This window comes from Mytilus californianus, unplaced genomic scaffold (genome assembly GCF_021869535.1).
Source record: "Mytilus californianus isolate M0D057914Y unplaced genomic scaffold, xbMytCali1.0.p SCAF_3, whole genome shotgun sequence".
NCBI classification, from domain to species: Eukaryota; Metazoa; Mollusca; class Bivalvia; order Mytilida; family Mytilidae; genus Mytilus; species Mytilus californianus.
The window spans coordinates 116,108,589-116,125,149 of record NW_026262679.1 but is presented as its reverse complement, the minus strand read 5'-3'; the positions used below and the strand labels follow the sequence as shown (position 1 = coordinate 116,125,149).

General features: G+C 33.8%; 1 protein-coding gene across 5 annotated transcripts in view; it reads left to right on the top strand.

The window, feature by feature from the left end:
* Nucleotides 1-13,371, top strand: part of LOC127735908 (uroporphyrinogen-III synthase-like) — an 83,475-nt gene extending 70,104 nt beyond the window's left edge. For 2 of the 5 annotated variants that reach the window (XM_052246341.1, XM_052246343.1), the window contains one exon: nt 12,242-12,390. In XM_052246341.1, coding sequence (XP_052102301.1) covers nt 12,242-12,355 — 114 coding nt within the window. In that variant the 3' untranslated portion in view covers nt 12,356-12,390. Of the gene's footprint in view, nt 1-9,041; nt 9,981-12,241; nt 12,391-13,181 lie in introns of those variants that run through there. The other 3 variants (XM_052246342.1, XM_052246340.1, XM_052246344.1) reach the window with 3 other exon arrangements.
* Nucleotides 13,372-16,561: the final 3,190 nt, after the last annotated feature.

Here is a 16,561-nt window from a genome sequence, read left to right as displayed (position 1 = left end):
AAAAAAGATGGGAAGGGGGTGAGGGGTCAATACGCAACAGCATAGTGTATTGCACAAAAGCATAAATTGAATATAAATTCAAATCATATTACCAATTCTAAGTTCTTTGACTACAGTTATTCTGTGTCAGAAATCTATTTTGTGTCAGATATTTAATTACAATCCAAATTCAGACCTGTATGAAGCGCGAATATTGTGTCCATTTTTGTCCCAACTGTTCAGGGTTGGACCTCTGCGGTCGTATCCAGCTGCGCTCAGCGAAGCAATTTATTTAATAAGCTTTGGTTCTTCAAATATTTTGGTCTCGGATATTACTGAAGAGACATTTATTGTCGAAAAGCGCATCTGGTGCAGTAAGATTTTACCGTTAACATTTTTTACATCAAGGGTAATGCATGTGTGGCCTTCATATTTTATTATAAAAAAAAACTGTGTCGTTAATTCTAATACTTCAACTCATATTGCTACCTTAATATTAACGAAGATGTAAAATATGTTCTGCTGTTTAACTATTTTTGATAATGTTCAAAGGGGAACCATTTTTTCTCGGAAAGACAGAAGGACATTTTGGTTAGCTTAATGTAATTGTGTATGAGAGACAAAATAAATACAAAACTTGATTTAGTGTACGAAGCCTTGTATCAGGTTAGTTAACTTTTTCTGTCCAGACACTGACCAACCCATTAGCTGGTCTGTTTCATGTTTTCGTTAGACATTATTGGCAGACAGTCTGATAATTAGATCATTCACAGCATAAGATATATCAACGTACTAGAAACAAGGCAATTCAATTGTTACATTTCATATGTCTGTTTGGTGTTTCACCGATTCTCAAATACATCCCAAACTTCAATAAGCTCATTGCGGACAAAAAGCTGAATAAGTTAATAAAAGTACAAATAATGTATAGTGTCTGATATATTATGCAGTTGGGAAAAAGGAAACTTAATCTAACTTGAAATGAGTATATAAATTATGAAATTTTATAAATTTATAAATTTATCAATTACACTTCATTACACGTCGAGCGAAAAAAGGATACAATTTTCATCAGGGTTTCATATTTTTTTTGTTTCTGTGTTCCCGTCAATTGCTTATTTATTGTCATGCTTAACTTTTGGACAACGAAAATATTTGTAACGTCAATTGGGACGCACGAAATTTATAAAGTGTTATTTTCGTTTAAAGCATAAATGGATAATTTAAAATGAAAATTCTTTTATTTTTCTTTACTTAGTATAGTTCTATACGATCAAAATGATATGTCAAGGAAAAGGGAAAACAAACAAACTATGCTAATCGTGGGTTAAAACATCTTGTCGAGCTTACAAACCTTTTGTTGACGAGAACGGTTTCAAAATACTAGCAGACATGCAAAGTGGTGATGAATTCATTTGTTATTGGCAAAATACAAACAGGAATAAACTACAATAATTCGTTTAATGTGTGTATACCCCCCCCCCCTTTTTTTTTCTCTCTCCTTTCGCTTTTTGTCTATCTTGATCAAATATGTCGTTAAAGTACATATGTAAGCACACAATAAAAACATGCACAGTGCTAGGTTTTGATAAGGTTTTGTAGGAATTGCTTCATATCAATATAAATAGAAGTCCGTCAAGGTGTAATACCACCAAATCATAGTACGTCACATCCGGTTTTGTACGAAAATGGGTCGAAAAAAATATTACGTTGAATTTGTAGGAAGTTACCCCTGCATTTCATTGCCGAAAAAAATTCTGAACCATAAACATAAATCGTGTGTGTTTCAAAGCACTACTTTTTTAAGTCTCCCAAACGAAGTTTGGGAAGACTTATTGTTTTTGCTCAGTTCTTATTATTATTATTATTATTATTATTATTATTATTATATTCTTCTTCTTCTTCTTCTTCTTCTTCTTCTTCTTCTTCTTCTTCTTCTTCTTCTTCTTCTTCTTCTTCTTCCGCCGCTTTTAAATTTGAACTTGTCCGCACCCGTTCTCCAAAACCACTTGTCAGATTAACTTAGGGTTTCACAATATGTTAGACTAACATGTCTAGTGGTGCAATCAGGGTTTTGTTTTTGCAATGGGGTTTATAAAGGGGTACTTTGAGGGGCAAAAAGAAAGGAGGGTTTTACTATAGAACCCTATGGGATTTTATTTTTAAAAATTTTCAAATGATTATAAATTGAAAACCGTTTGTGATAGACACAATCTTTTTAATTGAAAATGTTCTAAATGATAAAGCACATTAAATGAAATACAGGGTTAGTCCCCAGGGGTCACCCCCACCCCCTGCCATTTAAGAAAGTTCTAATATCTTGTTAATGGTCGAGATCCCCACCCCTAAACCATATATATTCTGGTTTGTCATGCTAAGATGGTTTGAATGATATACAGGGTTAGTCCCTGGGGGTCATCCCGACCCCCTGCCATTTGAGAAAGTTCTAATATCTTGTAAATGGTCGAGATCCCCACCCCTCAACCATATATATTCTGGTTTGTCATGCTTAGATGGTTTGAATGATATACAGGGTTAGTCCCCAGGGGTCACCCCCACCCCCTCCCATTTAAGAAAGTTCTAATATCTTGTAAGTGGTCAAGATCCCCACCCCTAAACCATATATATTCTGGTTTGTCATGCTAAGATGGTTTGAATGATATACAAGGTTAGTCCCCAGGGGTCATCCCGACCCCCTGCCATTTGAGAAAGTTCTAATATCTTGTAAATGGTAGAGATCCCCACCCCTGAACCATGTATATTCTGGTTTGTCATGACAAAGCACATCAAATGAAATACAGGATTAGTCCCCAGGGGTCACCCCACCCCCTCCAATTTAAGAAAGTTCTAATATCTTCTAAATGGTCGAGATCCTCACCCCCTAAACCATATATATTCTGGTTTGTCATGCTAAGATGGTTTGAATGATATACAGGGTTAGTCCCCAGGGGTCATTCCCGACCCCCTGCCATTTGAGAAAGTTCTAATATCTTGTAAATGGTCGAGATCCCCACCCCTAAACAATATATATTCTGGTTTGTCATGATAAAGCACATCAAATGAAATACAGGGTTAGTCCCCAGGGGTCACCCCCACCCCCTCCCATTTAAGAAAGTTCTAATATCTTGTAAATGGTCAAGATCCCCAGCCCTAAATCATATATATTTTGGTTTGTCATGCTAAGATGGTTTGAATGATATACAGAGTTAGTCCCCAGGGGTCAGACCGACCCCCTGCCATTTGAGAAAGTTCTAATATCTTGTAAATGGTCGAGATCCCCACCCCTAAACCATATATATTCTGGTTTGTCATGATAAAGCACATCAAATGAAATACAGGGTTAGTCCCCAGAGGTCACCCCCACCCCCTGCTATTTAAGAAAGTTCTAATATCTTGTAAGTTGTCAAGATCCCCACCCCTAAACCATATATATTCTGATTTGTCATGCGAAGATGGTTTGAATGATATACAGGGTTAGTCCCCAGGGGTCACCCCCACCCCCTGCTCTTTATTTCAAAAGGTACTTTTAGAGGTGTACAGTGTGGAAAAATCTAAATGTTTGACATATTACGAAATTGTATTGATTGTGATTGAAGATTGTGGAGATTTTTAGGATTTTTCAAAAATAACACTTGATTGACACCATTGGTAAATGATAGTTCAAATCGTAGAAAGACGTTTTGTGATACATATAGACGGATCTGCTATATTTTATTCATTGTAGGGATGTTTATGAAGTCTAAAGAAGGGAGATTTTCATCGTCCGTTTTATGTTAAAACCATCTGACAGAAGGACAGATTTGGTGACTTTATAAAATTGATTCTTTCGTAAAGTTTATATGTCGATTCCCATAGCTGTGCTTTGGGTAGCTTTTTATTAACCAAATAATTATTTTTTGTATATAAAAATGATATTGTCTGAAGCTTTGACTGTTGGGACAACAACCCATTTGTCGCAAAAAAAGATGAAGCATTCATGACCATATGTTTCATGAAATGGTTAGGATTGTGTTCAATGTACATTGTACATCTAGTCTGCCAGTCTTTTGTTAGTTAAGGTCATACTCTGACTTGCTTATGTTTCTAATGTTATAACCACTTAATGATACGTATACTCGTGCGTGATATAAATCCATTTATTTGTATAATTCGTTTGATGACAATCATTTTCCTCTTGGTGAAAATAATATGAATACAATCTCATTTATAAAAAAATCGAAGTTGTGCAGCCTCTTTTCTCGAGTGGGTGTTACAAATGCTGTATCGGAAGCGCCAAATAAATAACCTTCAGTAAACCAACAAAATTTGCTTCGTTTTGTTTCTTACAGAGGTGTTTCCAGATGAAACATTCAAGCCAACTATAGCTTTGTGTTACGAAATAGGAAGTCGGTGTGGATTTGCTCCCAAGACACATGTTCTATTTCCCATCGATTGGGATATAACGAACATTTTTATTTGCGAGTAAAATAGGATTGTATTGCACTGAAACCATACAACACCTGGGGTTAGATTGTATTGCACTGAAATCACAAAAAAAACCTTGGTTTAGATTGTACTGTACTGAACCCATTTAATACCTGGGTTTAGATTGTACTGTACTGAACCCATATGGCACCTGGGTTTAGATTGTACTGCACTGAATTAATATAACACCTGAGTTTAGATTGTACTGTACTAAACCCAAATAACACCTAGGTTTAGATTGTACTGTACCGAACCCATATAACACCTGGGTTTATATTGAACTGTACTGAACCCATATAACAACTGGGTTTAGATTGTACTGTTCTGAAACCATACAACACCTTTGTTTAGATTGTACTGTACTGAACCCATATAACACCTGGGTTTAGATTGTACTGCACTGAACCCATATAACAACTGGGTTTAGATTGTACTTGTACTGAAACCATACAACACCTGGGTTTAGATTATACTGTACTGAACCCATACAACACCTGGGTTTAGATTGTACTGCACTGAACCCATACAACACCTGGGTTTAGATTGTATTAAAAACATTGCACTTACTAATGTTTAATAAACCCTTATAGAATCCAGTCCAAAAAGTAACCGTTAGTAGTATTATATAAAAAGGAAAGTTTGATGACTTTCCTTTTACAACTATTGACTCTCTGCATGACGCACATGGTATAGGTGAACACCATGTGTGTCATGCAGAGAGGTGTTACATTTGTGCACGTATTTTCTCGTTTAGTGTAAAAACAAAATTTATATTATAGGGTCAATATAACATTTTAAAACATGACTATAGCGTTAACCTTTCATACGTAGATAAGTTTCTAAGTAACCTCAGTTACTAAAGGTTAAAGGTCAACTATATGCTAGTAATAAAGTGAATCATTATAAGGTGTACATACCATATAAATAAGGGTCATGTAACGTTGACCTCCGTTTGACGGTACACTAAACAACCCTCCGATTGCGTACTTTGGTGTGTTTCCTAGTTACTGTTAGAAATAAGTTAATGTTATGATTTAAAACATTCATAGTGTATATGCGCGTATGACATGGATAGCATGATCTTGATTCCGTGTTCAAAGCTAACGATACGTTTTAGGTCAGTAAATCGGTTGTTTTAAGTAATAGGTCAACTATGTGTGATCATATTATTAATGATAATATAAGTATTATAAGGCGAACATGTCTGACCTTTACGTCTTTTTCATGGTTAATCGATCAGCCATTGACTTTTCCTACTAACGTCCCTTTCTCAATAGATTCATTGTTAGGCTTTACATGTACGAACTCGTCTAGATTTGACCTTTAAGACTCTTAACATATTCAGTCATAATCAGTTAAGCAGGATATTAAGAATGTCATAAAAATGTGCATAGAAGCTTAAAATGTTTGTTTATCCTATAATTAAATCGTGATTGTAGCAACTTTGCCTTAAATCATGAGCGCCATAGACTGACGAGCAATTTAGTACAACCATGTCAATTTATAAACCCGAATATAAGGAGCGATATAGAATGTCAAGATATTATTGCATAATTATACTGTCGTGGACATTGCAATCTGATGCTGATGATCATTGTTTATAGAAATTAATATGGCGATATTATGAATTGGAATGTCTAGACGATGTACTCAGTAAGATAAGAATAAATTTGCTAAGTATAATTGGAGTCGCGTCTTCAGACAAAAACAATCAAGAGGTTATAAAAGTTATGAAACGGAAAACTCAAAATATCGGAATATATAACATTACTTGGTTTCCATTTATAGTTATGGTATAATTAAGGCCTTGCATTTCAAATGTCTTATACTATTTTTGTCGAACACGACACGCAATTGAACTCTGATGATATGGTGCCTCTGTTGTAAGGGCCATCCCATTACTTCACTACTTGACCCTTTAAACAATAGCACTTGTATTTAGTATGTATTCCGTATACTAGGGACACATGTCGGATTACAAACGGTTCATAATCTAGACAAGCCGTGCCCGTACCTACACTTTGAAAAAATTACTTGCTCTGAATATAAAAGATAAGGAGATGTGGTATGATTGCTGATATGATTGCCAATGAGACAACTATTCACTCAAGTTGAAATGAAGTGGATGTAAGCAACTATAGGCAACCGTACGTCCTTCAACAGTGAGATAAACCCATACCGTATAGTCAGCTATGAAAAATATGAAACAATTCAATTGAGAAAACTAACGGCCTAATTTATAACAAAACACTTTACGAAAAACAAGTATGACAGACATGAACCGACGACAACCATGCACTGAACTACAGGCTCCTGACTTGGGACCGGCACATTAAGAATGTGGCGGGGTTAAAAATGTCTGTGATCGCTCAACCCTCCCCGTAACCTTGGACAGTGATACTGGGACAGTGATGTTACACCACAACATAAGAAACTATAAAAGACTGAACTCATCAGATCTATACACAGTTTGTTACTTGTTACCTTTGAGTGTGTCATATGATCTATACACAGTTTGTTACTTGTTACCTTTGAGTGTGTCATATGAGTGAGTAATAACGAAAAGTTAGATATTGCATAATATCAAAAAGTTAAAACAAAACAAACATACAAAGAAAATGACCAAAATGCGTGTTGAAGGGTGGTATATAAGTACAATCTCATGCACAATATACAATGTAGTATGTAATAAGGTATACATGTTCATTTTTGAAATGTAGTCTGTAATTACCACTAAACAATTAGTATATTGTATCTGGTAAGTAATAGTTGTACTTGATGTTTATCAACCGGTCTATAGCTATATGTCTATATCTTATATATGTATTAGGAACTCTTTCAAAAGTGTAAGTAATACAACACATTTATCGAATGAAAAGCATATTCTAATATTTTAAATCCATTTTTTGGTCCATCATCACGTAATACGGACTAAATGTAGATTTATAATTCATTTCTAGTACACATATATATAAGACCGTTGTGTGCTCTGTAAATATAACCCTTTCAGATCTCATTTTAATTTTTAATTAATAATGACAGGTAATTAACCCATTCTGGATTCTTTCTTATTCGGTTAGAATGTTAATCTTCCTACATCTGCCTAGCTTTCCGGAGCACCCGAGACCAGCCCCGTTTTTTTTTTTTTGGGGGGGGGGGGGGGGGGGGGGGGGGGTTCGTGTTGCTCAATCTTTAGTTTTCTATGTTGTGTTATGTGTACTGTTTGGTTTTTCGTCGTTTGTTTTCTTTTTATTGCCATGACATTTTCAGTTGAGTTTGAATATCACTTTCGCCTCTCTTTTTCTTCTTGATTATCGTTACAGAAAATGAACATAATGATTAGTAGGGTGAAGGTTGGTGGTGCCTATTGAAACGTTTAAACCCGCTGCATTTGTTTGCACCTGTCCTAAGTCAGGAACCTGATGTTCAGTGGTTGTCGTTTGTTGATGTGGTTCATAAGTGTTTCTTGTTTCTCGTTTTTTATATAGATTAGACCGTTGGTTTTCCTGTTTGAATGATTTTACACTAGTCATTTTTGGGACCCTTTATAGCTTGCTGTTCGGTGTGAGCCAAGGCTCCGTGTTGAAGGTTGTACTTTGACTTATAATGGTTTACTTTTACAAATTGTGACTTGGATGGAGAGTTGTCTCATTGGCACTCATACCACATCTTCTTATATCTATATAGTATACAAGGCTTATCTGTGACGCTCGAATCAAGACAGTCCAAATCAAATACTCAGTTGTACAGCATAAACACCGGGATGATACAGTCATTCGTGTGATCTAGCTCTTATTGCCCAGAGGACGCTATCGGCTTCAGTTGAATGTATCGCTATCAAAAGTGAAACAGTCACATGTTTATGAATTAGGGAAGTCTCGTATTCGGAAGATGTATCGTTGCGTGTACATCTTATCATGACTGTGCTTATATCAGAACATACAAGAAAATCGGTACACATGATATAGTATTTCACGCTTACTACATACATAGCGGTTGTACTACTAAGATCAAGTGCAAATATATCCAGATAAAATACATGCTATTTATTGAATTAGGATAAAATTATTCTATATAGCAATTTGCTTGATTGATTCTGCTTTCATGTGGTTAGATTTGTTTATTTATCTGAGGAGTTAAAACGAATTTCTATGTGAAAACGTAGTATCGTAGTGCCCTTGACCAATTTTTTCCCGCCGTTAATATCATTGATAGCTAGACGATCGTATATCAGGTAAATTGGTTCAACAAATTTTGCTGTTTGAATTGCAGCCAAATCAATGAAGATTCAATGTCTGGGAATATGTGTACAGCTATCTGCTGATATGTGGAATTAAGGTTATTGGCAACCAAACATACTAAAATGTAGTAGAATGGCTGATGATGAATTATTTCTAAATCTCTATCAACAGTTTATAAAAAAATACAAATACAAAAGTCCAAGGAAACACCTTAATATTTTGAAACGCGGTTCGATATAACTGCACCATATAATGCTTTAACTACGATATTTTGTTTAAGGACCTGACTTTCTATTGACTTTTAGCTTTAAAAAGGGATACATAAGGTAACACGTGGGCTATCGTTGTTATTTTCAGTTTCGGAGTATATTCATAATGAAGAGTAATGTAGTTCAGTAAATAAATGCAGGGGAAAAAACACAGCGAGAAAAGAAAGGATTATGGGTAGATATACGTCAGACAAAATTACTAGTACTTAGAAATACCTTTTATATCCAAGGAACAGTTGTTCTTCGTCTTGATAGATGTCTGAATGTCTTCTACGAGAAAAAAAAAAGAATTTCCTTATTCAGAACCATTTATCTTTACCATTTCGATGAAGGTGTATAAATGCTCTTTTTGTTGATTAATTACATTGCATATTAAATACAACCTTTAAAAATGTAAGTCTGTATGAATGTGAACTTTTTCTAAATATGAAACGATTAGTTTTCTAGAACGTTTTCACACATAAAAAAATAAAACGATTTTCTTTCAAAAGGCGTGTCTTATAGCTCCGCTTCGAAAACATTCTGTGAATAAAAGAACGGGCATCCGGATATCGTTTAGTAACACGTGAATCCAGATACCATACACTAGAACAGAAATCCAGATACCATAAACTAGAATGGGAATACCAGAAACTAAAACGTAAATCCAGATACATAAACCAGGACGTGAGTCCAAATACCAGAAACTAGAAACCAGCAACAAGAAAATAGGAGATGAATCTAGATACCATAAACTAGAACAGGAATCTAGATACCATTAATTAGAAGATAAATCCAGATACCATAATCTAGATACCATTAACTAGAAAATAAATCTAGATACCATAATATAGAACGTGAATCCAGATACATAAACCAGAACGCGAATCCAGATACCAGAAACTAGAACGTGAATCCAGATACATAAACCAGTACGTGAATCCAGATACCAGAAGCTACAACGTGAGTCCAGAAAGTAGAACGTGAATCCAAAAACCATACACTAAAATGAGTGTCCAGATATAATAAAATTTAACGGGAATCCAGATACCACAAACTAGAACTAGAATACAGATACTATAAAATATATGTATACTGAAAAATTAAGTTAATTTCCAGAATAAAAACCTTATTCTGTCTGTAGTTTTATTGTAGAATTATGTCAATTGTTTATACAATGATCGTCATAGAACCGTGATAAATTTTACTATGTGCTAAACAATTACTTCGGAGTAATTATAAGAAATTCCCATGAAACATGCGTACACGTAGTCGAAATTAAACGTCCCTCTGTTAGTCCGTTCTTTTATCATTCCGAAATCCAACAGCTGTCTGGAAACTTATTCGTCATACCTGTAGATATTGAACTGAATTTCGGTTGTAATAAATGTTATAGAATAAAGTTAACCTTTAATTTTCATGGGCGACATCTTTTACGGAATTATGACCCTTCGAGTGTGTGTGGGGGGGGGGGGGGGGGGTCTAAGGAGGTTGAAAAGACTCCAATATTTGTGTAAACAATTTCTCATTTTGTAGATATTCTGTACTCAACAAGAAATAAATGTCTAGCTAGAGATCAAAATAAGAAGAAATTTGTGGTGAAAAGATTTTATGTACAAATGTATGTTCTTACAGTGTGGTTGTCTACCCATCGACAGTACTCTGTTGAATTTGTAAACAAATAGGCGAGACATAATTTTGTGTCAACAGTTTGATCTTTTCACTCGTTTTCAATTTTAAAACTTGTTTTTCACCGTGTTTTGTCCAAACAGTTATAAAAATACAACTATTCAAGCTGGAAAATATATATAAAAAAAATTTATATCACGAAATTACTCTTTTAGTCCGCACTTTCCTATGAAAAAAGTCCTTTACGAACCCAAACTATATTCCACTTGCAGTAAATATATATTTAGCTTAATCGAAAAATTGTATTTTTATTGGGTGTGTTCTTGTTTCATCTGTAATTTAAATTGTTATAGACAAGTTGCATATACCAAAGTCGTGAAAAAAAAGTTGAAACACAAAATGAGATAATCTGTTATCAGAAAAGCGCTGCCAGGATTATCCCAAGATTCCATCTTTTGCAAAGAAAAAAATATATAATGTTGAAGAGTAAAAACCATAAAACAGATGAATTTTACGTGAAATGTACTTGGGTATGAAATGAAGCCAATATGTTGTTGGTTTTTTTAACATTGTTATTTGATGATTGCCTTCCATTAGATTAAAATGAACAACAGTTATCTGGTGTAATGCGCCCTAAATTCTTAATGATATTTTTCTTTAAACACTTAATTAACAAAATTATTACATTTTATAAAAGTTGTTAACAATAACCTTGTAAAATGTTCTACCGACACGTCTATACAATGAAAACAAAACCCAAAAATCTATAAGTCTGTCACATCTTGACATCCATGTCAATAAATATTACAAATGAATCTTGTGGTCTGCTACATGTACAACATCTAGGTAATAATTCCAAAAAATAATGTCTTTTTTTGCGATGCTGTATTGTTTGTGCTCTTGTATCTTTTTACAATTACTAAGTTTATGAGGGAAACATAGAAAGCTGGCGATAAAACTAACGAACGAACATGTCAAAAGCAGGCATATGGTAACACATTTCATATCAGGGCAATTTTCAAATAATATGCAAATTTTAAAACTAAAATTTACATATATCGAAAGAAGAAGTGCATTTTTTCCTGAAATGCTTTCACTCACATGGTTAAAATACTGAAGTTATAAAAAAAAAACATCTGTTTTATGGTTTTTAAAACTAAAATTTACAGCTTCATGCATGTGCGTTCTGGTTCTAACAGCATTGTGTCGTATTTTCGAACAAGTAACCAAATTAAAAGTATAAAGATTGCTCAAAACTTCCTTTTTTTTATAAATTTTGGCGAATTATGAATAAATATTCAAAAAATAGATACAAAGAACAATTGAAACGAAAACCATTATCTAATTGCAGTAGATGCATGTTTTTTCTCTCTTCCTTTCCAATGTTTATTAATGATGCTCTTCAATGTAAAGTTTTATAAAGCATATAAAATGTGCTATATTAGAATCTATCGTCAACAACATTGCATACATCTGAAAAGTACTTCTTGATTAATGGATGTAGAACTATTATAAAATATTTAATGTATAAATGGAGACTTTACAATATTCAGATTCCAGATGGTTTTGATAACTCCAGTATTTAAACCATGTGAGTGAAAGAATTTCAGGAAAAAAATGCTATATTTATTTACCAGATGACAATATTCATTGTTACACAGTATTGTTTATACATTTCAGATGATAGCTCTCGGACCCTCTACACATGCAGAACTTGATAAAGAGTCAATGCAAGTTTTTGGAACTGCGGAAAAACCAGATCCTCAATCTTTGCTTGCGGTCCTCAGAAGATAAAGTGTTTTATTTATATTAAATTTTTATGTTTTCAAGTTGTCTTTAATGATTTATTTAATGTATGAGATTAAAGAGTAATGAATAAGTTAGGTCAGAATTATTGACCATCCCCACTTGTCACTCAGTTTTAGAACGAAGGATGTAAGCACTCATAGTTCTATATTTAAGCAGGATCTGTTTACCCTCCCGGAGCACCTGAGTTCTAGCCCGTTTTTTTTTTTTTTTTGTAGAGTTCGTGTTGCTCAGTCTTGAGTTTTCTATGTAATGTTTGTTATTGTTATTCGTTCTTTCGTCGTTTATATTTTGGCCATGGTACTGTCCGTTTTATTGGACTTATGATTATTGAAGCCCCTTGGTATATTCCCTACATTTACAAGTTAACCGTTTAGTTTCTTTCTTAGTGATTGACACAAAGAACATTTCTCTGTTTTTTTTAAATTTTGAAGCGTTAAAATAAACTGGGAAAGTATTGTTTAAAATAAAAAAAAAATCTCCATCCGTTTGATATTGTTTCATTGCCTAAAAAATGGTTTTAATGACATGAATTTTACAAATTATACAAGCATGTTTGTACTACATTGTAATAAGTATAATGTTGGAAATGCGACAGCAACCCAACGAAACAAGAAAATCTTAAAGGCATTCAGAGGTGAGCATACGATCTTCAACCCTCCTCCTAACCTGTGACATTGATGTTACAAGGCTCCGTGTTGAAGGCCGTACTTTGTCAAATTGATCTATAATTGTTTACTTTTCACACATTGTGACTTGGATGGAGAGTTGTCTCATTGGCACTCATACCACATCTTCTTATTTCTATTTACAGCAGTTAAAAATGGCTTTACTCATCAGATCGATACAAAGCAGAAAAACATCTAACAAAAGCACAGACCGGACGTGGCAGGGTATTTATACATCCCTAACAACAAAAAGGACACAAAGTACATATCTGAGAGTACTTGCAGTTACTGACAGCTAAATCAAAGCCAATAACAACTAATAAAATAAATCATGTATCTAAGACTGTCATATTTATTTTTCGTAAATTTTTTATTTTTTATAAACTAGGCCGTGATTTTTCTCAGTTGAATTGTTTCATATTTTTCATGTCGGAGCATTTTATAGTCTACTATACGGTATGGGTTTTTCTCATCGTTGTAGGCCATACGGTTGCCTATCGTTGTTTACATCCACTTCATTTGAACTTTGATGGATAGTTATTTCATTGGCAATCATACCACATCTCCTTATTTTTACTATGATAGTTCAACGCCATTGGATCTGATTATTTGATAATACCATACTGACAAGTTGCCTCATAATAATATAAGTCCGTCTGTCATGGTTTTCTAGCTAGCTAAAACGCCAAATTGTATAACAGTTTTTTTAATATTCTGTAATATTGCCTAATTGGGTAACCAAACCAAACAGACATAATTAGTTAACGTGACCATAACTGGGATCCAGTAAACACAAAACTGTGTAAATATACATCACAGACATTCTATACAACACAACTGAATTAAACAACGTTCAAACACACTCAAAAAATTAATCAAACAAAGACGCAAACAAAAAAAAAGTTTTTGTAGTTGATAATGCTGTCAGTATAGTAAAGCAAAATGGCATAATATTATACACCTTCTGGATAAAAAACAAAAGAAGTAAAATATAAATACAAGGGTATGTGTCCGAATCGCATCTCTGGTCCCACTCGCATCAGGAACGCCAAAAGCCAAAAACACGAAATCTATAACGCAAGAATAAACTGAATCATTTGTGAAGTAAACACTGAATGTTTATCTATTAGGTCTTGGTACTTTCCAAAGAACTTTTCAAGAAAAAGGACGTGATGTTCTTTCACAGAACCCTGGCTCATTAGTTAGTCCATACGCGAATGAAGATGATTAATTGCTGCTAAGGTGAGGAAAATTTATAAATTCAAAATTGAAATCATCTCGTTTGTCACAAACTCAGATATTGAGATGACCGCTGCAGCCAAATTCGGGTATACATTGTATATGTCTAAAAATGAGGCTGTGGATGCTGTATATGATGTGTCTGTAATCTCTATTTCAGAACTATTACTGGTACCCAATCAGAAAAGTTTGTATTGTTACTGGACCAAACATCTTTGAAATACCTGATGTAAAGTTAAATGATAAAGCTTCGTTGATCTATTACCCCTACGAAAACAAAAAACGTATATATTAAGATACTTCTAGGGAAGACCACCAGACCCCCTCTCGCTTCACTTACTCGTAAAGATATTTACTATTCGATAATTTACGCTCTTGGAGGTCTTATTATCTTGGATGCTTACTTAGCATTGTCTCTGAAATGAAAACAGGTCAAAATATGTGTCTATATGTATAAATATATAGGTTTGAACGTTGTTTTCAATTTAGACTTATTTATATTTTTTTCGTTTGGGCTTGTATTATATTTGCCTTCGGGTTTATATGATCCGTTCATCCTATTTCGACTCTTCAAAATTCAAGAGTCTATCCTAAATTGAGGTAAATTATATGGCCTTCCAAATACCGTTTCGATTCCTAACATCACTGAAGAGACATTAATTGGCGAAATCCGGATATGGTGTACAAATTTTTGCACCTTATGTTTGCGTAATACCATCTTTTCCGCAAGTTTATTGTTTTCTGTTTGGTATTAAATTAATAATAAAGATTAATTTTGTTACATATTGTGATCCGTTTATTTGGCAATCGTCAATGGTAGTCAGCAGGATTTAAGAACATCCGTTGTTCGACCTGTTAGCCAAATGCTTTTTGTTTAAATATACTTTTTCACTTTTTTGGTCATTTGGAACATGCTGTTTGTGCTGTATAAAAACCCTTCTACCAAGAAATTTGTTTTGCATGCACACGTATAAAAATTGCGGTTTTTATCCAACGCAATCCTAGGTTTGAACGTTATTTTCAATTTAGACTTATGTATACATATATATATATATATATATATCATCCCCCCAAAAAGCATTAATTGACGTTCTTTGTAAGTAATTACACGCTTTAACCATTTACAAGTATATCATTTAGTAAAGGAAATGGTGTTTTCTGATGATCCCTAAGCCTGGACACGTCTGGTCTTTCACGATCAAAATAATGCGTTGCCTGATCTTCATGATCAATTTTGATTAAAAATCGACAAAAAATTATTCTCTTTTAATAAATAATTTGAACTTTTTCAAGTTATAACATACTTTGATTTTACTGGACTATCTGACACACTAAAGATTGAGTTTAAATATATCATGATATATTGAAATGTGACCATTATAAATACAAAACGTTATTTTTCTTAATGATTCTTATAGGATCGTGTGTCGCCTTTTGTGTTTCTTAAAAAGTACTGAATTTTTTCTTAAACGTAGTGCACAGTATTATTAAGGAAGTTGAATAATTTTGACTGACATATTTTTCATCTGATTTGTTGCACCTTTTGAAAAAACAGCAGATTTTTTTTACAGATTTTGAAGTAGAATTACACTTAATTGCATGCACGCTCCGATCGCAATGCTTGACCACCGTTAGTCATTCTTTCACGATCATTTTTCTCGATATACCGAATGACACCCGTGCTATAGTTCAGTGGTTGTGATTGGTTCATGTCTGTTATATTTGTTTTTCGTAAATTGTCTTGCTATAAATTAGGCCGTTAGTTTCCGCAATTGAATTGTTTCATATTTTTTAATGTTGGGACCTTTTATAGCCGACTATACGGTATGGGTTTTTCTCATTGTTGAAGGCTGTACGGTTGCCTATAATTGCTTACATTCCACTTCATTTGAACTTTGGAGGATAGTTGTCTCATTGGCAATTATACCACATCTCCTCATTATTATAAAGCACTAAAAAACTAATCATTGGTATCTTGTACAGTAGATGGATTTTGGTTATTTGTGTCGTTGGGTTGCCGTATTCTTACGCATATTTAAGGGTTATGCCTGTTTAGATTTAAAAGAACTTGTTTTTTCACAACGAAATATGGGGGGGGGGGATTTATTACAGCATCGAGGACAAATTAACTGGCTCCTAAACTGATTCAAAGTCTAAACAAACAAATGTATATTTCATCAAAATTTGTACTGCTGATCAAATCAAACAAGGAAATTTTGTTTTTGAACTCATCGTTGTACTTTTAATAGAAATTCGGTTTGGCAGAATAATTTAACTAATTGTACTT